General features: G+C 42.5%; 1 protein-coding gene across 1 annotated transcript; it reads right to left on the bottom strand.

Moving 5' to 3' along the window:
* Positions 1–737: 737 nt before the first annotated feature.
* On the bottom strand, positions 738–26,497 carry VPS33A (VPS33A core subunit of CORVET and HOPS complexes). Its single transcript, XM_082668449.1, has 13 exons — positions 26,346–26,497; positions 23,811–23,876; positions 23,081–23,208; positions 22,013–22,199; positions 15,165–15,281; positions 14,058–14,232; positions 10,270–10,463; positions 8,717–8,843; positions 7,767–7,834; positions 6,309–6,446; positions 3,743–3,880; positions 1,707–1,875; positions 738–1,312 (listed from the first exon to the last, which is right to left on the bottom strand). The coding sequence occupies exons 1-13, from the start codon at positions 26,445–26,447 to the stop codon at positions 1,131–1,133; spliced, it is 1,791 nt and encodes a 596-aa protein (XP_082524575.1). The 5' UTR covers positions 26,448–26,497; the 3' UTR covers positions 738–1,130.
* Between the last annotated feature and the right edge of the window lie 1,459 nt (positions 26,498–27,956).

Genomic DNA, 27,956 nt, shown 5'->3' with positions numbered 1-27,956 from the left:
CGCCACCAGCACCCAAGCTCCTCTGTCCTGCAGTCTAGCAGTCTCCTGTAGGAAGGGTAGCAGCTGGACTCCAAGATCATTGACAAGCTGCACCAGAGGGGGGTGAAGTCACCGGACCACGGACTGAAACGGGGCTGGGTGTTTTCTAGCAAAATAAATGCCTGAGGCCGAATAGGTGTGTCCGTAGGCTGCTGGGAAAGCACGTGTGGCACTTACCAGGGAGGGGGAGCTGCCAGATGCTGGAGAAGCCAAGCTGCCACCACTCACAGTGGGACTGGATGGATGGTGCAGCCCACGGTGGGCAGGGAAGAAAATTGGAGGCATCTACCATTGAAATTGTCTTAGAGTTAATAACACGTGCACTAAGAATGCGTCTTTGAATGGTTACATTCTCAGGAAGCTGCTCCCTAATTATTATGTTACTCAATGTAAAAAGCCCTTGATAAGTATGGGACCCATACTGACTTAGTTGACTTAGTTGATCAGGCAGATCATAAAGCTGTTCTGGGGAAAGAAGCTCTTCCAAACCTTTTGCTTTTTAGAAGCAGAGGAATCAAAAACAGAAGGAACACAACTTGCCTTACTGACCGGATAAGGTAGAGACTGGTGACATTGAATGTAACGTGCCATGTTCTGCAGGAAAAAGAAATCTCAACTCAGTGATAATACTAGCCCTAGGCCCCCAACACTCGGCCACTGCCCTAGGCATGATGCACCTTTAAGAAATTCAGCACTATTTATTAGGGGTCAGACCTTCCACTTTTATTTTCATTTTTATCTGCTTGGTCCCTGCTTTCTTAAGAACTGGACCCATCTGTGTGGCTGTATAGATTATCCATCCCACCATCCTTAATATATTTCCAGAGGTCTCCAATGAAGATCCTGAGCTCAGAACATTAAAAACTGTTATGTCTTTTACCCTGGCTGATTCTCTTCCATTCTTCTTTCTTTAAGAAATTAGGAACACAAAAGACAAGCAGAAAGGAGAAAACAGCATAACTTAACAAGCTGACCCCAAAGTAAATTCTGTATTCTCATATTATTCCTCCATGGGGTTGTACTTCCTTCCAGCAACTTCTTCAAAGGAGCCGTTTATTCTGCAGTTCACCGGTAAGTCTCCTTTGAACGCCCTAGAAAGGTTTTTCCATTAGCGACTCTATCCAGCTGGCCCCGTTTATTAGCTTAGTGGTGGCGATGACATATTCTGTACCTCCATCTTCCAGCTGGGAAAGAAATCGCAGGGCAGCAATTTCAGCAAAGGTTACACCCCCGAGGAAAAATATCAGAGTGACGCGGTTTTCTCCCGGTTGACCTAAGATATAAACATTTCAGAATGTTTATTGATGCTTACAGAATTATTATTGATGCTCCTCTCCCCACCACTTAAAAAAATTACACCATTCCTAAGGAAAAGTAGTCATATATGTCTTGGTACAGACAATTCATTTGAAACTCAGGACCATGATTTTGATCTCTATGTTTTTTCTAACTTCTGAGATCCTCAGTTCAGAGGTTGAAAGCGGCTCCTCCTGAGGGAGTAATGGGTTCTAGCACTTACAATATAATTCACAACTAACAAAAGAGGTATGTATATCGGACTCTGACTCCTAAGTACTTTACAAATGTATTTTACAAAGCAATTGCATAATACGTGAAAAGCACACTAACACTACATAATCATCTGTGGATACGGGCCGTGGACTTACGTTTCTTTTGTAGCCCTGTGGGCAACGGCTGCCGTTCCTCAAAGTGGGGCCCTGGGAGGATGCGCAGAACTTCCTCAATACTCCGCCAGCCGGGCCGGGAAAGCAGCTGGGCCAGGCGCACACTGAGAGGGGCATAACCACTGTACACATACGATATGTCCGTGGGATTCTGTTAAATAATTAAAGGAAAAAAGGCCTGTAGAGAGAGCGAGAGAGAGACATATAGCCGCCTAACTGTGGCTTGTGGGGTAACCCAAAATTATTTGATTTGGCTTTGAAGGCAGAAACACAAACCCCCGAAATAGCCTGCTCCAATATTGAAATATCCTGTTCCAATCCACCCCTGCTGGGCTCTGTTCTTAGCAGCCAAAGGTTCACTTTTGACTCAAATCTTCAACAGCCACTCAAAGCATCTATAGGTACTGAAGATGAAAAATTGTTACTTGGTTTGGCAAGAAACTTCTTGGATGGTAAAGTGGAACTCCCTAGGCGAGAATATAACCCTTGAACACGGCAATTCCACATTCAGACACTTATCCCACAGAGGGACTTGTACTCTAGAGGACAAAAGACCAAAGCACAAAGATATTAACTGCAACACTGTGCGAACTAGCAAAGGACTGCAAACGACCTGAATTTCTATCAGTAGAAATCTGATAAATCATAAAATAAGATGTATCTGAAAAACCACTAGGTAGCAATTAATTAAAAAAATTATTTTAGGGCTTCCCTGGTGGTGCAGTGGTTGAGAGTCCGCCTGCCGATGCAGAGGACGCCGGTTCGTGCCCCGGTCCGGGAAGATCCCACATACCGCGGAGCGGCTGGGCCCATGAGCCATGGCCGCTGAGCCTGCGCGTCCAGAGCCTGTGCTCCGCAACGGGAGAGGCCGTACCAGTGAGAGGCCCGCGTACCGCAAAAAAAAAAAAAAATTATTTTATTCTTGGCCTTGGCACTCAGCCTGAGGGATCTTAGTTCCCCGACCAGGGATCGAACCCAGGCCCCGTGCAGTGGAAGCTCAGAGTCCTAACCACTGGACCGCCAGGGAAGTCCCTATGTAGCAATTAAAAAGAACTTAAAAGAATGAGATCACAGAAGGCTCTTCAAGATACAGTGTTAAGTAGTGGGTGGGGTGGGGAAAGAGGTCAGCGTTGTGAAGAGCTGAACTAATCTATGACTTACGTTGTACAACACAGGAATTAAGATTATCTATATTCCCACTGGACAAAAACAATCCAATTTTGCTACTGAGGCAGGAGACTGTTAGCTTTTGCGGCAAGACGCAGCCTAATAAAGTCCCTTATGAAAAACCAAAAAAGAAAATAAGAAAAATGAAACTTAGAAAGATTGGAGTAAACAATAAACATAAAGCAAAGCGCACCCTACTTTGGAGACCAGTGGTATAGAATATGCACCATTTATGTAAAAATGTTTGTCTGTACACAGAATCTTTCTGGAAGGATAGATTACAAACTGGTTACAGTGCTCGCCTCTGAGAGGAAACTGAGGTTGGAAGTGGGAGGAGCCTTGCTTCTCACCGTTTGCTTTCCCTGTACTGGATCTTTGCCTGACCCTCCCGCATTTCTCCTGCTCTGTGCCCCAGAGGCGGCCCCGTGGGCTCTGCACCAGCTGGAAACTGGAGAGAGGACGGCAGCGTGAGTTGTTGCCCTGACTTCCCCTCTGTGGTGCTGCCAGAGGTTGGTTGTGTCCCTCGGCTTGTCAGACGGCCTGGCCACACAGCTCTTCTCTCCCAGTTCTGGAACAGCCCCCTTCCCCTGCCCTCAGGCCTCAGCTGGGGAGGGTTCCCCACTGCATTGCCTCTCTCTGGTCCACCCCGTCTTTATGAAACTCCCTCAAACTACCCAGTGCCAGAGCACCCTATGCTTCCTGCTGGGATCCACACGAATGCACGACTTTCTCCAAAGCATTAGAAAACTGTCGTTAGAAAACAAGGTGGATGCGGAGATCAAGTAGCGTATGTCGTTGCAATAACCTGTTAACTGGGAACTCAAATGAGGTGAGGAGCAGGAGCGTCTTACTTGCTCGTTTACATCATCCATCCAGAGGCGTAACGTTTTCCGGACGGTTGGGTAAGTATTTCTGCCCCCTGTCTGTGGTTTCAGCAGGCCAGCCTTCTCTAGGTTGTATAAGGTCAATATGTGCTCATAGCCGTATGTCTGTAAGAGAAGTTGAATCAGGAAAACGGTTTCTGCGACTTTCAAAAAAGAGCACTTCCACGTACACATGGCCAGTAGGCACATGAAAAGCTGCTCAACATCACTAATTATTAGAGAAATGCAAGTCAAAACCACAATGAGGTACCACCTCACACGGGTCAGAATGGCCATCATTAAAAAGTCTACAAATAACAAATGCTGGAGGAGGTGTGGAGAAAAGGGAACCCTCCTACACGGTTGGTGGGAATGTAAGTTGGTGCAGCCACTATGGAAATCTGTATGGAGGTTCCTCAGAAAACTAAAAATAGAGTTGCCATATGATCCAGCAATCCCACTTCTGGGCATAGATCCAGACAAAACTATAATTCAAAAAATACATGCATCCCTACGTTCATAGCAGCTCTATTTACAATAGCTAAAACATGGAAACAACCTAAATGTCCATCGACAGATGAAAGGATAAAGAAGATCTGGTACATATATACAATGGAATACTACTCAGCCATAAGAAAGAATGAAATAATGCCATTTGCAGCAACATGGATGCAACTAGAGATTATCATACCAAGTGAAGTAAGTCAGAAAGAGAAAGACAAATACCATGTGATATCACATACATGTGGAATCTAAAATATGGCACAGATGAACCCATCGACAAAACAGAAACAGAGTCACAGACATAGAGAACAGACTTGTGGTTGCCAAGGGGAAAGGGGGGTGAGGAGGGAAGGACTGGGAGTTTGGGGTTAGCAGATGTAAACTATTATATATAGGATGGATAAACAACAAGGCCCTACTGTAGAGCACAGGGAACTCTATTCAATATCCTGTGATAAACCATAATGGAAAAGAATATGAAAAAAAGAATGTCTTTATGTGTATAACTGAGTCACTGTGCTGTACAGCAGAGATTGGTATGACATTGTAAATCAACTCTACTTCAATTAAAAAAAAAAGAGCACTTGCAACAAATCCACTGGTTTGTACTCTGGGGCATGTTACTGAAGTCCAGGCAACGACCATCCATGGGCACAGGTGCAGGGCAGGGATGAAGCCTGCCCCAAAACTGCTTGCCATTACAGCAAATCCAGCTCACTGGATCACTCAAAGAATGATGTAAATTTTTTTACTTTAAAGTCACAATTTATGGACCCAACTTAAGTGAGCATCAAATAAGTTATCGTATATTTTTATATGGGATATAATTAGCTATTAAAAAAAGAAAGAGGCAGATCTATACATCCTGATAAGAAAGACCTTCTGGATTTATTCTTAAGAACAAAAAAATATAAGAAGACTATTACGTATAGTAGGATTTTATTTTTGTCAAAAAAGATATAGTAAGTAATAATAATAGCTAACACTTATATAATACTTTCTATGGCGGGGGGCACTGGTGTGTTCTAAGTGCTTTACATATGTTAACTCAGTCATTCTTATTATAACCCCACAAGGTAGCCACTATTATCTCCATTTTATAGAGAAGTTTAAATAACTTGCCCAAGGTCACACAGCTAATGAGTAACAGAGCTGGGACGTGGATCCAGCTGGTCTCGCCCCATGGTCTGTGTATGTAAACATTCTTTGTACATAGATGCAAAGACAGGAATCTGGAAGTACACAAACCAAACTGCTGACATTGGTCCCTTCCAGGGAGGGAAATGGGGGGAGGCGGGGGAGGGTCATGGTTTGCACCATGTACTTCTGCTTTGTTTGAACGTTATATGATGAGAATGCACGTGTCATTTGTGTAACTTTTTAAAAGGCAAAAAACAAACAAACAAAAACCCCCCAAAACCCAACCTGAATGAGTATTTAGTTTTAACACTAACATACTTAACTGTGACTAGTAATAGCAAATAAATAGTGCCTGAGACATTTTTAAACAGAAGGGAGAATTTTAAAAACAAGGGTGGGCTTTTCCTTATTATAAAGTAACAGTCTTGATTTAAGTAAGTTGGCTAAAGAATCATCATCAGAAATGTGCAAAAAGTCCCCTTCCTCCATCGAATAGTTGGGTTAACAACAAGAGCACTAGACCCTGGCTACCTGGGTTTTATCCCTGGCTCTGCCACATACTAGCTGGTGACCTTGGGCAAGTTATAGCACTACTCTGTGCCTTAGTTTTCTCATCCATAAAATGGGGATGGTAAGAGTATACAACTCAGCACTGTTGTAAGGATTAAACAAATGAATACACATAAAGCTCTTCCAATTGAGCCTGGCACATAGTGAAAGCTCAATAAACATTAACTATTGTTATTATTATGCAAACACAGTAAACAATGAATACTAAGGACAATCCCTCCATGTATTAAAAAATTTAAAAGACAGTGGAAACACTATACCAAAATAGCAGCTTTGGGAAGTATTTTTTTAAAAAGATGTTTTCTCCCCTGGCAAATTAGTAATTTAAAACTATACTGACCTGCAGGATTTCTCTTTTGTAATAATCCAAAACTTTTTGTTTGAGTCCACTATTGCACACGGATTGGAGGCAAACTAGTCTTAACACCTTGATCAGCGGATGCTTTTGGGCAATACAATCCTCAATGTAACTGTTGACCTGGAAACAAAATATATACCAGTACCAGCATCTGGTTTGGGGACCTAAAGAACTTGATATTTACTATTATTTTTCAAAGTCAAATATTGTGTGGTGACCTGGATGGGAAGAGAATTTGAAAAGATACCATAATCTATTCCTATACATGTGTGTGTATATGTATGTATATACATATCTGAATCACTTTGCTGTGCACCTGAAGCTAACTCAACATTGTTAATCAACTATACTCCAAAATAAAATAAAAAATGAAAACAAAAAAAGAGGAGATGAGTGGGAGAACGGTTCATTCTTTTTTTCACTGTCCCTAAGCCCCCTCCGAAGTAGCTCCTCTGCCCCTGCTACACGCATCCCCGTCACCATGGAGACACACCAGCGATGGGGAGTGCAGGGCAGTGAGGGCACACGCAGGCAATCCAGCGGCCTGTCTGGACTCACCTGTCTCCACGGACAACCTTGGGAGAGGCTGCTGCATGTCCCGGGTGTGTGACCATAACAGCAGCAATTTATCAGCATAAAGTGACAGGAATCTTTTTAGAAGATGGGAATTTTCATAAATCGAATAATTTTAAATTTAGTAATAGAAGTGAGTATTTAAGGGAAATTATATGATCAATCCTCTCAGAAAGCAAATCTATTCATTTATCTATTATAGTCCTTAAAGGTCTTTGATTTTAGGGGCTGGGTCTCACCTCTCCATGCACTGCAGAAAGTGCCTTGCATAGGATAACGTTAAATATATGATACTTGATAAAATCTCTGTTTTCACATTTTGCATTTGCTCTTCAAAATATGTAGACAAGGGGCTTCCCTGGTGGCGCAGTGGTCGAGAATCTGCCTGCTAATGCAGGGGACACGGGTTCGAGCCCTGGTCTGGGAGGATCCCACATGCCGTGGAGCAACTAGGCCCGTGAACCAAAATAAATAAATTAATTAATAAACTCCTACCCCCAACATCTTATAAATTTATTTATTTATCTATTTTTGGCTGGGTTGGGTCTTCATTTCTATGCGAGGGCTTTCTCTAGTTGTGGCGAGCGGGGGCCACTCTTCACCGCAGTGCACGGGCCTCTCACTATCGTGGCCTCTCTTGTTGCGGAGCACAGGCTCCAGACGCGCAGGCTCAGTAGCTCATGCCGTGTCCCCTGCATTGGCAGGCAGATTCTCGACCACTGCGCCACCAGGGAAACGCCCCCCAACATCTTAAAAAAAAAAAAAAATGTAGACAAGGCATGGGAATCAAAGCAATTGCTTTTCTAGGTATAATCTTACGTTTGATAAGGGATCAATTATGTTAGAACAGTTTTATTGTACACATACCTTATCAGTGTCTATTCCAGACATAAACTCCTGCTCCACTGTTAATTTATCAAAGAAGTCTTCAGAAGCTAAAATGGAATTAGCAAATTTGTAACTAAGAAATTAATGTTAACCCTTTTATACACAGAGCATGATTAAGAAACAAGACACACACAAAAGAAAGCAAAAAGTTCAAATCGTCACCTGAAAAGAATCTTCTAAGAAACATGGAAACCCTTTCAACCCTGAGCTCCTAAATGACATCTAGAAACAGTCGACCACTGCACCCCTTTGCTATCCTTAGGACGCTAATAAGGACTCAAGAATTTTTTCTCAGTATCAATGAAAGCTAATTTTGAAAGAGCATTTTACTTGCATCATCAGATCCAACCCAGTTTCACTTGATTTCCACTTCTATTAATATGAAAACAATGGACTGATTTTCCAACACTTTTATATAAGATTCAAAGTATACTTTATAAAACAGGGCATGGAACAATCTCCAGCTCAGCTTTTACAGCCTGTGTTTTAATGAGTAAACACATCTTCCAAGCCCTTTCAAAATACTTAACATATGCTCTCTACCAATTCTGCAGAGAGTCTTCAAGAGAAAAACAAGAACTAAAACAGAAACATGATGCTGCTCTAATTAAGTAATCCTTAACAACAGGAAAAAAACCAGACTGAAAAATTAACCGCCTCATGTTATGGGAAGAATTTTTTTCTCTTTTTGATATTCCAAACATTTTATCATATGATTACATGATTTTAATAATGAAAAAAATTGAGTTAACCACAAAGGGAACATTTTTGACTATAAACATTCGAATACTTAACACTGAGAATAACATACAGTGTTAAAACAGAGCTGACCTTCCCAAGGGAGTACTGTGGTGCCAATGATCACGGTGTCAGTCACAGTGCGTGCAAGTCAGCCCCAGGTGAGCACGATCATTCCCAAGGATACTCACTAGTTACATCTTTGATTAGCTCTGCAATCGAGGTGTGGTTTGCGAGGGAGCCCCTTGCTGCCTGCATGTGGGGCAGTTGCGAAACGAACTGCTTGATCTCCCCAACGGTCTTGGCGTTGTGCCTCTCCTGAAACACGGAAAACAGCAGAACCGTTGAGCGGGGAAAATATTTTAAGTGCTCTGTTCTTTGTATTGCTTAGAGGACCTTTAATTTATACTAATGAGAAAGAACAGAATACAAATAAATCAGGCCAAACCCACCTCCAACATGACCCAGAAAAACAGAAAAGATAGGCTCGTTGTTCCTGTTCACTGCATTAGTACTTTTTTTTTTTTTTTGCGGTACGCGGACCTCTCACTGTCGTGGCCTCTCCTGTTGCGGAGCACAGGCTCTGGACGCGCAGGCTCAGCGGCCATGGCTCACAGGCCCAGCCGCTCCGCGGCATGTGGGATCTTTTTGGACCGGGGCACGAACCTGTGTCCCCTGCATCGGCAGGCAGACTCTCAACCACTGCGCCACCAGGAAAGCCCGCATTAGTACTTTTTAAGGGAGCAAATGCCTAATGTTTATTCTTTCCAGGCATCAGATCATATTGTGATTAGTATTTGTGGGGGACAGTACTAGGTTGTCCACAAACATTTCTGAGTAAAAAAATTAAAACAAAGACATGTTAAGAGGGGAACATAAATGGCAAAACATTTCCTCCATAATAGAAAAAAATCCATTCTTACTGCTGAACTCAATCTTGAATACTGTCCATGAATAAAGAGAAGTTTCCTGGGTGATGAGAAAATTTTTTTTTTTGCAAAATTTAGTAATTTAAGCCAAAAGTAACTTCAGAAATTTGAAGAAAATCAATTAGCAAACACAATTCCTAAGAAAGATGAAACCTGGAATACACACTCAGTAAAAAAAAAATCAGCCTTCAAAAATTCTCCCAAATAAGTTTCCAAAGATTAAATACACAGAGTTCAGCATCTTACTGAATTCTCATGTTTCAAAAATGAGCTTTAACCAAGAATAAATCAGTGGTGGGACAAGAGGAGGCAGGAAGGTGATAATGAAGCCGCCAATTTAAAAGCTCTGGGCTGCTGGGATTTCACTCTTATTATCACCTATCTTATCTGCAGGGTCCCCTGCATGTTGGCTAAACTGGGAGCTTTTGGCCCAAATTGCAAGTTCTATTATAGAGGATATTTTATTTAGAGTACAGCTGGCTTCCTTTTTTTTTTTTTTTTTTTTTTACAGCTGCCTTCCTCTTAAGTGAGATAGGAAATAATTAAAAGGAAGGTAAAACAAATATTTACGGTGAAAGCTTGTAAACTGCAAACACTACCCCTTTCTCCCCCAAAAGGAGAAAAACTTAACACCTTTTCTCATGGATCTGGGAAGAAGTTTAAAAAGAAAATCTTGGGTCCTCCAATGGCTGAGTCCGCAGTTTCTTAGGATGAGAACTGCAGCTCTGCTTAGTGGCTGCACTTCTGGCAGCTCTTCCTTCCTTCGTGGGGTGGGCAGTCTAGCCAGAATCAGGATGACAACCAAACCGTCTCACCTCAAATGCTGCAGAGATCACCTTTGCTTTCTTGCTAAGCACGGAGCCCACTGCATTGAAGTTTTTATCTCGGATCTCAGCATACAGCTCCTCCGCAGAATTCAGCTGAAGCTTCTTTGCTTCCGTGGGAAGGTCCTTACCACCATCGCCCTGTTTCTTAGGTGCAAATTTCTCCGGAGGTAATTTCACGTAACCTGAACAACAGTGGAAGGGAACAAGGCTCTGCGTGCATTTAATGGAAGAACCAGTCAAGTGCTCAGGCACAAAACAGAATCTTCCAACTTAGGAGAGGATGGAAGCCGGCTTTAGAAAAAACTGGAGTATAGCACTGAGGTTCTGATTTTTCCACGATCAAAGTACAGAATGTAGTGACTCTTGAATATTCATATCATGGTTCCACTTTTCTTTGGGGGCACCTATCTGAAGCACTGCAGCAATGATCAGTTCCTGAACTTATTCAGGGATCACGTTACTTTTTCACTTAAAAAAAATTACAAGGCTCTCCCCATTATCTTCCGGCATTTTTCAAACTGTAAGTCATGTCCTATTAGTAGATCATGAAATCAAGTTGGTGGGTTGCAATTAGCATTATAAACAAACAAAACATTAAATACCATAGTGCATCACATGAAGTAGAGTGGTTTTTCTTTTAAATAAAATGTTGCTTCAGTTTCACACACACATATGTGTGCATGTACTAGGTCATGATATAAAATACATTTCTTACTATAGGTTGTTGTCGAAAATAGTTTGAAAGCCCACTTCCTGTTTTTATAAATAAAGTTTTATTGGCACAAAGCCATGCCTTTTCATTATGTCTCATTTGGGGCTGCTTTCACATTATAAAGGAGAAGTGAGATTCCACAGAGGCACTGCATGACCTAAAATATTTGCTATCTGGCTCTTTACAGAAGTTGTCCACCCCGCTCTAGAACAAGCTCCCAAATTCCTCAGCACAGCATCCAGTCCCTCCACTAAGCAGCCTTAACCCTCTTCTCCCGTCTCTGTTCCTCCCAAACCAACTTAGTCACCATTTCCGAGAACACCCCACACGCCCTTATGAGTTGCCTATAAACCGGTTTAACTCTAAGAAGCTTGGCAATATGAATCAAGGGCCTTATAACGTTAACACCTTTGACCCCAAAATCCCACATCAGAGAATGTAGCGAAAGAAAGTAATATGCTATATGAAAAAAATTTTTTGTATACAGATGTTTTTATAACCATAAAAAACCCCCAAACAACCTAAAATGCCCAACATTAGGGGAAGGATTATGCAAATCACGGTATAATATATATTATGGATTTTAATTAAGCTGTTAAAATTATGCATATGCTGAGAAAATGCTCATATTATACCAAATCAAAAAAGAGATTCAGGGAATTCCCTGGCGGTCCAGTGGTTAGGACTCCATGCTTTCACTGGGCCAGGGTTCAATCCCTGGTGGGGGAACCCCGCAAGCCGCGAGGTGAAAAAAAAAAACGACAAAAAAAGAGGTTCAGAATAATTTGGACAAGCTGATGCTATTTATTTTTTGTTAACTAAAATAAACTCTGCACAGAAAAAGACTATAAGGAAATACACCAAAATATTAACATTGGCTGTCCCAAGGTTTGGGGGGTAGGGCTTCAGGGATAACGGGAGATCTATGTTTTCCTTCTTTATTTTTCCAATTTTCCCTTAACTGATATTTGACTCATATTATGGAAAAAACTTGCTGCAGAGAAACTGGGAATTTATACATATTCCTTCTCTTCTTGGAGAATCCCCTCCTACCTCTCACCTGTCTTAGACAGAGCCCCCTGAGGCTGCCTCACAGGTCATCTCCCTGCTCTAAACTCTAGCTCCCTTTAATGGTCTCCTGGGTGTTTCACTCTCTGGGACCATGAGAGGAGAGGCACCCTTGTTTCCTTCTGTTTTTTTTTTTTTTTTTTTCCAACAGCCCTGCTACCTCGTTTCTTTGACTCCCTCCTACTATCCAGCACAGAACTCCTCTGTCAATGAAATGGAGTTTTAAAAAGTATTTAAGATGTCATCTTTTGGAACAAATAATTTAAAAATAAGACTTTTTATAACTTTATCACTAAAGACTCTTTGTTTTGTGGAAACCCCTCTTCATGGCTGTGTCTTCACCCATTCCCTCGGCTATCTATCCATCCTTATGGTTAAAATACGCATAACATAAAATTTACCATTTTAACCATTTTACAGTGAACAGTGCAGTAGCATTTAGTACATACACAACTTTGTACAACCACAGCTAGTACCTAGTTCCAGAACCTTTTTATCCCAAAAGGAAACCCCACACCCAATAAGCAGTCACTCCCCAACCTCTTCGAGTCCTGGCCACCACTAGTCTGTTTTCTGTCTCTGTGTTTTCTCCTTCTAGGCTGTTCCTTGGCTCCCTGTGATGTAATTCAGGATGGCAATAGAGGTCAGGGGCTGATGGAAACCAGAGAAGGGGGCCTGGATGGGACAGAGGGAGTGGTGGGACCTGTCATAAACTGGAGACAGGGGCATGTCTAAAGCGGGATCTCCGCTGGGCACCAGCTGCAATGTGGGAATGTGACCTCGGGGTCGCCAGAGCTTCAGATGTTTTTAAAGACATGGTATATATGGGAATTTCCTGGCGGTCCAGTGGTTAGGGCTCCGTGCTTTCATTTCCGAGGGCCTGGGTTTGATCCCTGCAGCTAAGATCCCGCAAGCCGTGTGGCATGGCCAAAAAAATAAAAATAAATTAAAAAAAAGACATGGCAGGGCTTCCCTGGTGGCGCAGTGGTTGAGAGTCCGCCTGCCGATGCAGGGGACACGGGTTCGTGCCCCGGTCCGGGAAGATCCCACATGCCGCGGAGCGGCTGGGCCCGTGAGCCATGGCCGCTGAGCCTGCGCGTCCGGAGCCTGTGCTCCGCAACGAGAGAAGCCACAACAGTGAGGGGCCTGTGTACCGCAAAAACAAAAACAAAAACAAAACAAACAAAACAAAAAAAGACATGGCATCCATCAGGATTATTATTAAAAATTCTCTCCAATTTTAAATGCTGACAGAAACAGACAAACATCATGTGGACCAAAACCAAATAAAACATTTGTGACCTCTGACCCCAACAGTTTGTCAGGCCTAAACTCTAGCAGGCCTTCAAATCTTCCGTCGAGTGTCCCAACCTCCCGTATTAGCCTTTTCCCCAGAATGTCCCAGCTGTGCTCTCTGCCTCAGCAAGCTGGTCGTCCCATGGTTCCCTGCAGGTATTATGCCACCTGCCCCTCGCCAGCAACCCCCCCAAACTCTACCCCTTTTTCCAAACCCAGTACCAAGGCCACCTCTTCCAGAAGCTTTCCTGAACAACTGCCTGCCACGGCATCTATGTTCTCCAACTGCAGAGCCATCTGTTTATTTAGCCCTTGGCCTCTGCTCACAGCGGGCAAGCACAGTCCTGTGCAGTAAACATCAGCCAGCCCTTGTGTGACGGACAATGGTAGTTTGCTCAGATGTCGTTTAATTTTTTTTTTTTTTTTTAGCCACACCGTGCGGCATGCAAGATCTTAGTTTCCTGACCAGGGATTGAACCCATGCCCCCTGCATTGGAAGAGTGAAGTCTTAACCACTGGACTGCGGGGGAAGTCCCTCAGATGTCGTTTAATCCTAGCGTCTGCAGGTCTAAAGTCAGCATTTTTATTTTTTTCAAATATTCTCTGATTTACTTGAAAAGGAAGCACCTTCTAAAAAAACGACCTTTTGGATATTTTTATCAGATTACCTATTAGTAAAAGTAGGTGTTACTTTACTCACTGTTCTGAATGCCATAAATTTCATCAATGAGTCCTTCATACGTAAGCTGAGTGGCAAGAGGCGTTAACAAATCCACATTCCGATCGAGCAACAAGAGATTATCAAAAACAGGGAATATTGAGTTCTGGCTCCCTGTAAACTCTCTCTTCATCCTGATCATCATATTGGCCACTTGCTGGAAACAAAACATGGGATCAGGTGGGACCCTCCTGGGAATAAGCAGATTAAAAAATTTGGCTAAAAATGGAAAGAATCAAAAAAGTGAAAAAAGGAGAAAAACGGTGGAAGAGTGAGATGGATAAGAAATAAGCAGCTACAGAAAAGCATTCACTGTTGGCTGCCTGTCCCAACACTTACACTTTAGCCAGTGGCAGCAGCTATTTCTCAACGGGGCCTAGTTCAGAGAGTCTATTTCTGTTATTCACAGTAGCTCTGTTCTATAAAGTTGCTGTGAATACTGAACCAGCAAATACCGAACCACTGCCCCGAGGGGCAATCAGGGTTAGGGTGCCGCGAACCTCTGGTTATAACATTTTTGTCATCTGATCAATATATAACCTTGTCTTATGTGCGTTTCTGTTTAAAGACACATTAAATATATGACGTTGATTCTCTAACGCCATCACTCAGGCCTGAACGCAGCTCATCTAACACGAGATTTCTCCCTAAGGCCCATCACAGCCTCCCTGCGCTCTGAGCGCTAGACAGTGCTTCTGTACCACCTTTGGGGGCCATTTTAAACAGCAAAATCACCATCAAAAAGAGCACAAAAATGCAAAAAAAAAAAAAAAAAGTGGCACCGAGCAGCGCATGGCATTATATAGCGGCAAAAAGGACACTTGTTTATGGTAGGAGCTGAAGGCACAGGGCTGCTCTGAGTGACCTCAGCTGGGAACATGCATACTGGACAACTCAAATTACTGCCGCTCTGAGCATGTCCACAAAACACTGTGAATACTGATTTGGGGGCTACAAATAAATTTCAGTAAATAGGTGAATTGCCAAATAAAAAGGACTGACTGTATTTGTAAACAGATTCCCACTCCTTCCCTTCCTGGGGACCAGGGGACCCTTCCTCCACCACCAGAAGCACCTGCCGTTTCTCACCCGGGCGCACTCTCCTTTCCCAAAGATCTGGGGGATCGTCCCGTACAGAGCTTGCAGGGTCATGAGCCCCTTGGCTGCGTGGTACAGGCTGGTCTGGTCGCTCTCCAGGTAGCACTCCTGCGGGGAGGAAGGGCCGGTTACGGTCATGGTCATCTGGGTGCATGAGGCACCCACCTCTGTCTGGCGCTGGGACTACGCAGCCACTGGGTAAGACCGTTTCCACTAATTCCCCACTTTGCCAGGAAGCTGCAGACTCGGGTCCAGCCCAGGCCAGGAGGCCAACAGCTCTGCCGTCGGGGGCAGCTATGGCAGCAATTCTCCCGTGGCAGAGCCTTCTGGAAGGCACTCCTCTTAGTTTATCAGCTCTTGAATAAGCTACTGATTAAGAAAGACTGACACAGGGACTGGGCTTTCTCATTCACCGTTGTGAGTGTAAAGGCTAGGAGGACACCGTGGGAGGGCCACATTAGCGCACATATTCTTTGACCCCCCAAAGTCCCAGATGACCTCACAACAGAACACCTGGCAGTTTTTACAAACATGACGCCAATTTCATATGTACCGACAGCAAATGAAGGCCATAACATCTTGAGAAATGAGAAAGGGGCGGCTGAAGAATCTTTAGAGAGTGATCTCATTTTCAGAAAATATATTTTACCTTATAAAATATACAGGGTATATTTTGTAAAGTAGACAAAATTATACTTTTCTGCGTAGAAAAAGGGACCAAAAATATATACAAAACCAGCTAGGAAGTGAGAAGAGAGACTCCAGCAGTTCTGACATGGGTAAGAGCACAGGTTCTTGACTCTGGTTGTCTGACTCTGTGTCACTTCCCAACTGGTGCCCTTGGCCACTTAGGTAACCTCTCTGTGCCTTATTTAGTGTCTGCAGAAGGGAGTATATTCAACATAGTATATGGATTAAATGAGGTAATTGCATGTAAAACATTTCATCCCAGTACCTGAAACATATAGTAAGTCCTTAACAAATGTTAGCTTTTATTATTAGAAATTGTTTGGATTATTATTTTTTTTTTACAATCATCATCCACTCATAAGTCAAAATGGAACACTGTACCAGACACCCCTCACCGACCCTCCCAACGTGCTTCTAGCTTCCAAAGCCAGGAGGGAGGGGACACTGGAGGCATTAAGCACAAGGGGGTGGGACTCGTGTGCTCCACCCAGGGAGGAAGGAGGGCTGTGCCTGGAAAGAGCCTGGGGAGAGTGCTTGGCGGCTCTTCCAAGTCTGATGGTTTTAACATTTCACTGCATATGACATGTCCAACTCAAGAATGTCTGAAGACATACTTTCTTGAAAAATTACCTAAAACTCCCTATCAGAGCAGAGTTAAGCTAAAAATTCAAGAAAAAAAAATTAGGGAATATCTCTCAAAATCATATTCATTTTTTTAAACTTAAAAAGTTGTATTACTATAGACATTCTTTTTGTAATTCTTTTTAAAAAAAATTTAAAAGTTGATGACATATTAATCTTGAATTTTTTGCTCTATTATAATTGGTGGTGGGATGATTATTTGTACTAATATCCCTGTATTCTGTGCTTGTGGAATCACCTGGTATTTCAAGCCATGAGGACATTTTTGGAGGGACAAATGCTAATACCCATTAACATTCAAATTCACATATTTTTTGACCCCAAAGTCCCACATGCCTACACGATAGAATACCTGGCAGTTTTTTTGTTTGTTGTTTGTTTTGTTTTGTTTTTCTCTGTTTATCAAACCAATGAAAATGAATTTTAAACAGGTGTACTTGTAACTACTTGGAATGTGTTTGTTTTCGTGACTTAACTGTAGGCAATTCTTACTTCAGGTTGGGGAAAAAAAGGGCAGGCGGTTTTGATTTTAACTAAAATTATAGCGCTTCACTCACGTAACACCAGCCAGTCTAGCACACCATGTAAGAAGTAAGACCTTTCAAGGAAAACTTGACATTCTAAAATTATTAAAAGGACAACATAAACTCATTCAATCATGCAGGTCCTTTAAACTTTGCTTTGAAAGTCTTAAGGAGAAAAAAATATGGTACTGTGACTAGGGCACGGGCTGGAGAAAACTTTATTTTTCTTCCCTTCCCTTACTACTTGAGAGAAGTCAATACAATTTTCCATTTGTATAAATGAGAGGCCACAGTTTTTAACTCTTTTATAATAATATTCCTTGAGCCAGAAGAAGATATACATGTTTTCCACATTTTAGTTACATTTCAACAATTATGTATTATATGCTTATAGGGATCGTGTTCAATGGCAAAGTGAAGTGGACTGATGGTCTCAGATGTTTCCGTGTAGACAACGTGTCAAGAACTGGCTTATATATTATCCGTCCTCCAGACTGACATCACATTTCATAATAGCTTGGTATGATGACTGCTGTCAAAATCGCCTGCATGGAAACATCCGTGCCACCGGGCCTGGTCGCGCCACGCGGGGACCTCAACGGGAAGGATGCGCGGGCTCGTGCGGGGGAGCAGAGCCCCAGCGAGTAGCGCCCGCACCACCGCCTCAGAAGGGAGGCCTCTACCGTCCGCTACCTTGCAGTTTTTTTTTTGTTTTTTTTTTTGCGGTACGCAGGCCTCTCACTGTTGTGGCCTCTCCCGTTGCGGAGCGCATGCTCCGGACGCACAGACTCAGCGGCCATGGCTCACGGGCCCAGCCGCTCCGTGGCATGTGGGATCTTCCCGGACCGGCGTACGAACCCGTGTCCCCTGCATCGGCAGGCGGACTCCCAACCACTGCGCCACCAGGGAAGCCCTACCTTGCAGTTTTTACAAAGGAGGTAGGTAGATTTTATGTATACTGATTTCTATATATACATTTGAGGCCCCAATAGTTTAAGCCCTGTGACTGAGCATTAGAGTTCAATGAGCTGAACTCTAATTCCCACGTTTTGTGCAGTGCAATACGGTCATAATCACAGCCCCAAAGCACAGAGAGATCTACACGTGCCTCCTGATGCCACGAAAAGCTAAATTATGCTCACTGTTTAAAATCACATAAATAAGTAAAATGACCTCAACTCTATCAGAAATCGGGCTTGAATTTAACATTAGGTAGAACTCTCAGCTTTATTATCCAGGCGAAATCTCTGACTTCTAAAATAGAATCTTAAGTGAACATATGTAAGCCAAGGGCTTGAAATTCTCAGCAGAAAAGAATTCTGTTCTTTTTTGCAAACCAGAGGTTAAATAAACAGGAAATCTCTCCTCTGGACAGGTTTTGTCATGCCAGGACAGGTTTTCCTCAGCTGCTACCAATTCACATTAATTACACGGATGTGAATTAATTACATGAGGGTATACCATTATAGCTACGTGATAAAGCAAATATAGCAAAATGTTAATTTCAGAACCTAGGTGATGAGCATACGGGTGTTCACTGTACCATTCTTTCAACTTTTCTGTATATTTGAAAATTTTCATATAAAATGTTGGGGGATGGGAAATCTGTACCATCATTGGAAGAGATTTACTGTAAGCAAATCAGTGGGGAACATGGCTGAAAAGAAGAGCCAAGAAACTCTCCTGGTTATAAAATTCATCAGTGGCGCCACTGAGCTCTTCCTCAGGTTCACTCTTTGAAAGCAGTGGTCACTGTAACAACATACTAGGGAAGAAAGAGTTTCAAATAATTTTTTGCACAACACCAGTGGTTCTCAAAAGTTCTAGTCTCCAGACCAGCAGCATCAACGTCACATACGCATAACTCAAAGAAGGAAATACAGATAAATATGATTACACTAAGAAAGTACGCATAGCAAAAACTACCATAAGCTAAGTCAATAGACAAATGTCAAAGGCAGGTAAAGAGCCTACAGATACAGGGCTTCCCTGGTGGCGCAGTGGTTGAGAGTCCTCCTGCCGAGGAAGATCCCACATGCTGCGGAGCAGCTGGGCCCCTGAGCCATGGCCGCTGAGCCTGCACGTCCAGAGCTTGTGCTCCGCAACGAGAGAGGCCACAACAATGAGAGGCCCGCGTACCGCAAAAAAAAAGAGCCTACAGATACAGGGCCCACGTGTACAGTGATCTATGCATGAGGTAATTCACTGTAGCACTGCCTCTAAAAGCATAAGATGAGAAAAAACAAAATGTCCTTCAAAAGGGGACTGACTTAATAAATCATTGTACATCCAAACAATGGAACAGTATGCAGCTTCAGCTAAGAATAAAAAAGTATTTTCATAGATGGTAGAAAATGACTCCAAGATATATTATTAAGAGAATAACGTAAGTTACCGAAGTTATATAGGATATGCTACCATTTGAATAAAAGCTCATATATACTATGAGCTGTAGCTGCCTAAAGCACTTCCAAAAACAAATTAAAAAAGAACGAGGGATAGTGATTGCTTCTGGGAGGTATGGCATTTTGAGAATTGGGTGGAGAGTGGCTTACTTTTCATTCTGTACCCTTTCTTACTCAAAGAAAATTTTCATGTACACAGATTATGTTTATGAAAGATTTTCAAATTACTTTTTTCAACATAAAGTAATATTCTTATGAGAGAAAGCATTCTTTGAAATAAAGTTGTAAACAAAACCAATATATAAAATTACATTTGGAAAAACCATCCAGAACTGGGGAACAAAGATACACATATTTGCTAACAAACATGCGTCGAAAATAATCAGTGGGGAAAAATTGCGCTGGAACAACTGGCACTATATGGAAAAAATAAATAAGCCTCATATGGAAAAATACAGATTAAAATAAATTAGTCCCTACTTCACACCACACACTCCAAACACATGGTTCAAGCTGAATTAAAGACCTGAACATGAAAAGCAAAACTTTAAAACTTTTAAAGGAAAATACAAGATTTTCTATGTCTTCAGGTAGAGAAGGATTTATTAAGACTAAAACAACACAAACTGAAAGAAAAAAAGTGATATACTACTTTGAAGGGCTCATACCTCCAAATTTCACAGCTTACTACAAAGTTACATTTATCAAGACAGTGTGTTACTGGCATTAAGGACAGACATACTGATCAATGGGGTAGAGCTGAGACACCAGAAATAAACACATTTAGGGACAGCTGATTTTCGACAAGGGTACCAAGACAATTAACTGAGGAAAATATACTCTTTCAGCAAATGGTGCTGGAACACATGGATATCCACATGCATATCTGCACATGCAGAAGGAAGTTGGACCCCGACCTCACATCAGATAAAAATAAACTCAAAACCCATCAAAGACCTAGATGTAGGACCAAAATCGTAAAATTCTTTGAAGAAAACATAGGAGTAAATTCGTGACCTTAGATCAGATACGACACCAAAAGCATAAGCAACAAGAGAAAAAAAGATAAATCGAACTTCATCAAAGTTAAAATCTTTGGTGCACTGAGATATCCCTTTCACCAAAAAGTGAAAAGAACCCACAGAATGGGAGAAAATATTTGCAAATCAAATATCTGGTAAGAGACTTGCATCCAGAATATATTAAGAATTCTTAAAACTCTTATAACGAAAAGATAAATGCCCAGTTCTAAAAACGTGCCATGCTTAAAGACTTAAATATAATATATGATACCATAAAACTCCTAGAAGAGAACATAGGCAAGACATTCTCTGACATAAATTATACCAATGTTTTCTTAGGTCGGTCTCCCAAGGCAATAGAAATAAAAGCAAAAATAAACAAATGGGACCTAATCAAACTTATAAGCTTTTGCACAATAAAGGAAACCATAAACAAAACGAAAAGACAACCTATGGACTGGGAGAAAATATTTGCAAATGATGTGACCGACGTGGGCTTAATTCCCAAAATATACAGACAGCTCCTACAACTCCATAACAAAAAACTAAACAACTCAATCAAAAAATAGGCAGAAGGCCTAAATAGACATTTCTCCAAAGAAGACACACAGATGGCCAATAGGCGCATGAAAAGATGCTCAACATCATTAATTATTAGAGAAATGCAAATCAAAACTGCGATGAGGTATCACCTCACACTGGTCAGAATGGCCATCAGTTATTTGCAAAGCAGAAACAGAGACACAGATGTAGAGAACAAACATATGGATACCAAGGCGGGGGGAGGGAGGGTGGGATGAATTAGGAGATTGGGACTGACATATATACACCACTATGTATAAAATAGATAGCTAATGAGAACCGACAAGGAAATCCCAAAAAGAGGGGATATATGTATATGTATAGCTGATTCACCTTGCTACACAACAGAAACTAACACAACATTGTAAAGCAACTATACTCCAATAAAAATTAATTTAAAAAAATAGTCTACAAATAATAAATGCTGGAGAGGGTGTGGAGAAAAGGGAACCCTGCTACACTGTTGGTGGGAATGTAAATTGGTGCAGCCACTGGAAAACAGTATGGAGGTTCCTCAAAAAACTAAAAAGAATGAAATATTGCCATTTGCAGCAACATGGATGGACCTAGAGAATATTATGCTTAGTGAAGTAAGACAAATACTACATAACATCACTCATATGTGGAATCTAAAAAAATAATACAAATGAATGTATACACAAAACAGAGACCGACACACAGAAACATAGAAAACAAACTAGCGGTTACTGGTGGGGAGTGGAAGGGGGGAGGGACAAATTAGGGGTATGGAATCAACAGATACAAACTAGAATACATAAAATAGATAAGCAACAAGGATTTACTGTATAGCACAGGGAATTACACCTAATATCTTGTAATAACCTATAATGGAATATAATCTGCAAAAAATACTGAATCACTCTGCTTGTACACCTGAGATTAACATGACCATCATGTTCACAAATCTGGCAAAAATTAAAGCCTGACGTTAAAAAAGAAAACGCCAAACTTACTTTGAAAGCACCCTCTGATTCCATGGATAAGAGATCCCCATCAAATGGAATGAGGTCTAGGCTGTACTCCTCCCTATGAATAAAGGATCCCAAAACACCCAGATCCTTCAACCGCTGTTCGCACAATAAGCTACGTCGTGGCACAAACAAAATGTGGAAATCTCTTGCTGGGCCACGTCTGTCTTCACTGCAAAAGAAGGAACATTTGTTAGCTTACAAGCTCTTTAGAGTCACAGACTCTTTCACTTACTTTATTCAAACGGCCGGGCACACAGGAGGCACTAAATAAATGCTGGCTAGATAAACAAATGAACATTGACTTTCAGACCCAAACTGTTAACAGTCGCTTTCTCGCTCTCTCTCTCTCTTTTTTTTTTCCCTGACAGGAAAGCGTTGATTCATAGCCGGTATTTGCATTTTCTAGCTTTCTCTTAAACTATTTATGGGGGCATTAAAGCTCTCAGGTTTATTGAAGCAGGATATCTGTGTCTTGTTGAAAACAAATTGTTCTTTAACCAAACCAATGCAGGCACAGCGCCTCATATTAAAACGAAACATCACTCTTGACTCCTATCTCTCCTCGACACTGGACTTCTCAAAATAGCCCATATGCTTTTAAGATTTTAGGGGCCACATCAATCGATTATACCACAGAGTACAGACTGGGCTGAGAGAACTTCCTCTCTCTAGACTGGATGCTAAATAAAATTTTAATCAGCTCTTACTTTGCTTATGAAATTCAAGCACCTTATATTCAGTATAACCGTTAGAGGTGTTTTGTTTGTTTTTTGTTTTTAAAATCAGTGTCCTTTCTACTGATACACGTCCAAACTTTTAGCTGTCCTGAAACAATGGGGATTTATGATAACCGCCCTCTCAAACTGTTTGAACAATGTCACAAGTTTCCCACTTTTCTTAATTGTATTCTTCCGTGCCTGTCCCAGTTTTTCCAAAAGACCACTTTCCAAAGTACTGGCAAGAGAAGGGGTTCACAATGAAAAGCTCAGGACATTAAAACCACGAGAAGGATTAACTTCTTTTGGCCCAAACAAGAGCTCTGAGAGATACCTGAGCACATTTTCAGCGATTATATCCATCAATTCTAGCCTGGGTCTGACAACAAAAATAATATTCTTGACATCAGCTGCTGGCAAACGACTTCCTTTAAGCGTGAACATTTTTTCCACTTCATGTTCCTAGGAAAACACACACACACAAAAGGTTAACAAAACCCCTGAAATTTACGTATGGTATCCAGACTCAGACATCATAAACACTCCCAGTCAAATGTACATCAATACTCTGTTATCAAAATTTAGATTTCCCAAAGCCAGCTGTGTAAAGGACAAGGTTTCAGGATGAAGTCACTGCTACTGTATCTGAATTTAAATGACTCTCACGTGATGCACTATCAAAGACACCAGGTAACAGTCACATAATACAATGCTAGTAATTAGGATCAGTATAGAATCATCAGCCGAAGGACTGCTGTATACAAAATGTTAGCCAGGCATTGGTATCGGTGTTTATAAAAACCAAACAGCCTTGCAAGCCAACTACTCAGGAGGAAATGTAAACTTATTATTATTACTAAAGTACAGAATTATTTTTTTTTTAAATTTAATTTAATTTTTAAATTTATGGCCGCAACTCACGGCATTCGGGATCTTAGTTCCCAGATCAGGGATTGAAGCCTCACCCCCTGCAGTGGAAGCGCAGAGTCTTAATTGGACTGCCAGGGAGGTCCCTAAAGTACAGAATTATCAATCCCTGAACAAAACCCAAATAGCTCATTTACCTTCAGTAGTGAATACTGTGCAATCAGGCCAAATGGTCCTGTGAGGTACTCATCCCAAACTATTGCCTATAAGAGGGGAGAAACATTCTCTCATTACAGTTAATATCAGGAATTTCAACAATACCAACAGAAAATAGCAGTCATACATAGTAGGACTATTGGCCTCAAGGTCTGAATTAACAAAGATTGTAACTGGCTCTGGCCACATTCATATCCTACAGGTCTTAAAAAAATAGCATCAGGGTAAGTGATGTTACTGGTGGTAAGTGGGAAAGTTAAGACCTAGTCACTGTCCTCAAAGGAAACAAGGACGGTACTTTGCTGTGTATCTGTGTCATGGTATTATTATTAGACTGAACCATATGGAAACTGCCAATTGCAACAACTCAACTTTTATTTTATTTTTTATTTATTTATTTATTTTTTTGTGGTACACGGGCCTCTCACTGTTGTGGCCTCTCCCGTTGCAGAGCACAGGCTCCGGACGCGCAGGCTCAGCGGCCACGGCTCACGGGCCCAGCCGCTCCACAGCATGTGGGATCTTCCCGGACCGGGGCACAAACCCGTGTCCCCTGCATCGGCAGGTGGACTCTCAACCACTGCGCCACCAGGGAAGCCCTATCTTATTTTTTAATTAATTAATTTATTTATTTTTGGCTGCATTGGGTCTTTCTTGCTGCACGCAGGCTTTTTCTCCCGAGCGGGGGCTACGGCTTCTCATCGCGGTGGCTTCTCTTGTTGCGGAGCACAGGCTCTAGGTGCACGGGCTTCAGGAGTTGTGGCACTCGGGCTCAGTAGTTGTGGCTCACGGGCTCTAGAGCGCAGGCTCAGTAGTTGTGGCACAAGGGCTTAGTTGCTCTGCGGCATGAACCAGGGCTCAAACCCGTGTCCCCTGCATTGGCAGGCGGATTCCAACCACGGCACTACCAGGGAAGTCCTCAACTTGTATTTTATATATAAGTATCATATAATCGAATTATAAAAATTAAAACCTCTGATATAGGTATTACAAATCTTATTTTGACAGAAGAGGAAATTTTTTAAAATTGAATTGTATACTTTATTTTTTAAACTAATTAATTTTTATTTTTGGCTGTTTTGGGTCTTGTTGCATGCGAGCTTTCTCTAGTTGCGGCGAGCAGGGGCTACTCTTCGTTGCAGTGCGGGGGCTTCTCATTGTGGCTGCTTCTCTTGTTGCGGAGCACGGACTCTAGGCGCACCGGCTTCAGTAGATGTGGCACGTGGGCTCAGTAGTTGTGGTGCATGGGCTTAGTTGCTCCACAGCACGTGGGATCTCCCCGGACCAGGGCTCAAACCCGTGTCCCCTACATTGGCAGGAGGATTCTTAACCACTGCGCCACCAGGGAAGTCCCAGAAGAGGAAATTTTTAAAGGCTCAGAAAGTTTAAGTAACGTCCAAGGCCATATAGGGAACTTGGACGTACACAGTATAAGGGAGTCAGGACTCCAACCTAGGACTTAATGACCCCACAGGGTAGTGCTCTGGGGCCCTACCACTGCTAAACTCCAGTGTGATTTCTTTTTCTTTCATTTTTAATTGAAATTTTTATTGAGATAACTGTAGATTAATATTCAGTTGTAAGAAACAACACAGAGACCCCCTAGTACACTTTGCCCAGTTTCCCCCAGTGGAAACATTTTGCAAAACTATAGTACAATAGGTATTACAACCAGGATATTGACGTTGATACAATCCATGATCTCATTCAGATTTCACATTTATTTCCTGAGCTTGAACTGGGCACGTAGGACTTAGCCTGCTTTTGTTTTCTTTCAATTGCTTCTAGCATCCACTCTACCTCTTGAGGTCCTATTTTTTCTAATACTGATTCCTGAGTTTCCCCAATTTTCCTTTTCTCTTCAGAGTTGTATTGCCAGTTACTTAGAGGGACTGATAAATCCTAAGGGGAGAGAGGAGAGGTAATACCACTTAAAAGAAATCCTATGAAGTCTCTAATCTACGGTTTCTGATTCCATTGTGATCTGGGTGCTAATAAACGTCTAACAAGAGGAACAATACTATTTAAGGAAGCCGACGTTAAAACCTTAAATAGCTACAACTTCTCATAATCCGAGGGAGCAGCAGGTTGTAAGGTGCTGGTGCTTCATACTTTTGAGGGTATGATTTGTAACGACACATATGATCTTTGTAATGAATGGACACCGGACCAGCTACGTCCCTGGGCCGGGCCCGCATCACCAGTTCCCGTGTCTGGGGTGGGAGCTCGGGGGCACCAGATCCGCCCCTCGACCTGACCACAAGCTGGTTCACTAGAGGCTGAGACAGCACGGTGGCTTATTCTGCTGCCATGAAACAATCACGATGCCACGCGGACTGCGGGCTGGACGCCCCAGGCCCCAGCAGCGGGCCCCTCTCCCCGACTTAGCATTCCCGCCAGCTCTCCTCCTGGAAGCCCTAGGAAACTTCGTACACCTGAAGCCCAGGCGGTCAGGGACCTGATCAGGCCAGGCCGGACGGCGCCGGAGGGAGGTGTCGCCGCGCACTGTCCCTCACCTTGCTTCCCGCGCACTTGTCCAGGAACTCGCGCAGCTCGCGACGCACCGCCTCGCGCAGCACGTTCAGGTTCACTCGCCCGTAGGACAGGTGCGCCGCCATCTTGCCCCACCGCTCTCTTTTCCCTGCAATCCAACCGGATCGGCTTTACCCCGACGCGAGGCCCACAGACGCTGTCACGTGACGGCATGTTCACGTGACGAGGGCCGCTGACAGCAAGCCAAACCCGGAAACCGGAATCGGTGGGTGTCTGCTGCTCTCTCCCCAGGCCCTAGCGCCCGCCTCTTCCTTCCACTGCGTGGGTTCCGAGGCTCCCCATGAGCGACAGACCCGTCCAGACCCCGCCTCAGTCCAGGGCACCTCAGTTGGGCGCTGAGAATTGGGTTTAAGGGCAGAGACCGGATCCTACTCGTCCCGTTTAAAAATCGAGACTTTCATCTTAGCAGCAAGCATACTCGCTGTAAGGTGGTAACGAAGCTAAACTTGAATGGAAATCTTTTAAATTATAGCGATCAAAAAGGTTCTGCGCTTTGCCCTTTCGGTTTGTCGGCTAAAATCTACAAAGATGGCTAAGGGCTAAGGGAACCTTGAGTGACTTGTCTGTTCAGCTCTTCCTAGTAGACATTCACGCGACATGGTATTTCACACAAATACTATTCGATGTGGAATCTAGGTAAAATTTGCATGTTACCTCGTGAGTTGCGAGTGAAACAGGATGTAATTTACATCGTGTGATTTAATGTAAAAGGCTTAGCAGGGTGCCTGTTATTTAATAATTGCTAAATAAATAACTTATTAGGAAGATATATCCGTTTCAGTACTTTGAGGTGTAAAATTGGCTATTTGGGATCTGGTGAAAGGGGCTTGAAAATGTCTGGTCTTGCCTGGCTCCCTTCAACCCTTTATACACTGTTACTAAGAAAGGACTCGCTAAGCAATTACCATGGAGTATGAATAAGCAAAGAGCGGAATTTGGAGATGATACAGTAATCAACTATACATGTTTACATACTTCCACTCTCAACTTCTTGACTCTATCAAAGACATTTAATTTTAAAATAACATGTTTCCACACGTGTAGACTGTTCCATGCCCTAGTTCACAGGGATTCTTCTCAACCTGTATCACAAACTCTTCTCACGTGCGCAGGTTTTTTGCTCAACGGAGAACGTGTATTATTTTAGCACCATCTGGGAGAATAAATGTTGAGCTCAGCAGGCCATGTCCTGAACTGGTAAATGAGGGCACACCCACGGTTAGCGAACTCTCAGGCATGCGTGGGTGCAAACGAGCAAGACTCGGATGATAAACGATCCTCTGCAAACAGGACCCGGATTCTAAACGATCAACAGAGGTGTTTTATTTGTGTAAAGACCCAACTGGTGATACTGCAGTACTACCGCAGTTGCCCTATAAATATCACAGACTTGTTTAGTGTTCGAGTTTTTTTCCTTTTAAAATGTATTTTTAATTGACATAATGGATATTTAATATTAATTTTAGGTGTACAACATAATGATTTGATATACGTATATGTTGTGAAATGGTCACCACAACAAATGTAGTTCATAGTTTTGAGTCTTTTCATCAATTCGGTCAAAGCTGAAGTCA

This window comes from Grampus griseus (genome assembly GCF_964374135.1).
Source record: "Grampus griseus genome assembly, chromosome: 12".
NCBI classification, from domain to species: domain Eukaryota; kingdom Metazoa; phylum Chordata; class Mammalia; order Artiodactyla; family Delphinidae; genus Grampus; species Grampus griseus.
The sequence above is the reverse complement of the archived record's forward strand: the minus strand, read 5'-3'. Positions and strand labels throughout refer to the sequence as shown.

What these genes read in the sequence shown, in the direction of transcription:
- VPS33A (XM_082668449.1), bottom strand. Translation starts at nt 26,447, where the DNA reads ATGGCGGCGCACCTGTCCTACGGGCGAGTGAACCTGAACGTGCTGCGC. An exon ending in CACAGTATTCACTACTGAAG is followed by an intron (nt 23,209 to 23,810) that starts GTAAATGAGCTA and finishes GTGTTTTCCTAG; the next exon opens with GAACATGAAGTGGAAAAAAT. An exon ending in CTGGAATAGACACTGATAAG is followed by an intron (nt 6,447 to 7,766) that starts GTATGTGTACAA and finishes TTTTGTTTCCAG; the next exon opens with GTCAACAGTTACATTGAGGA.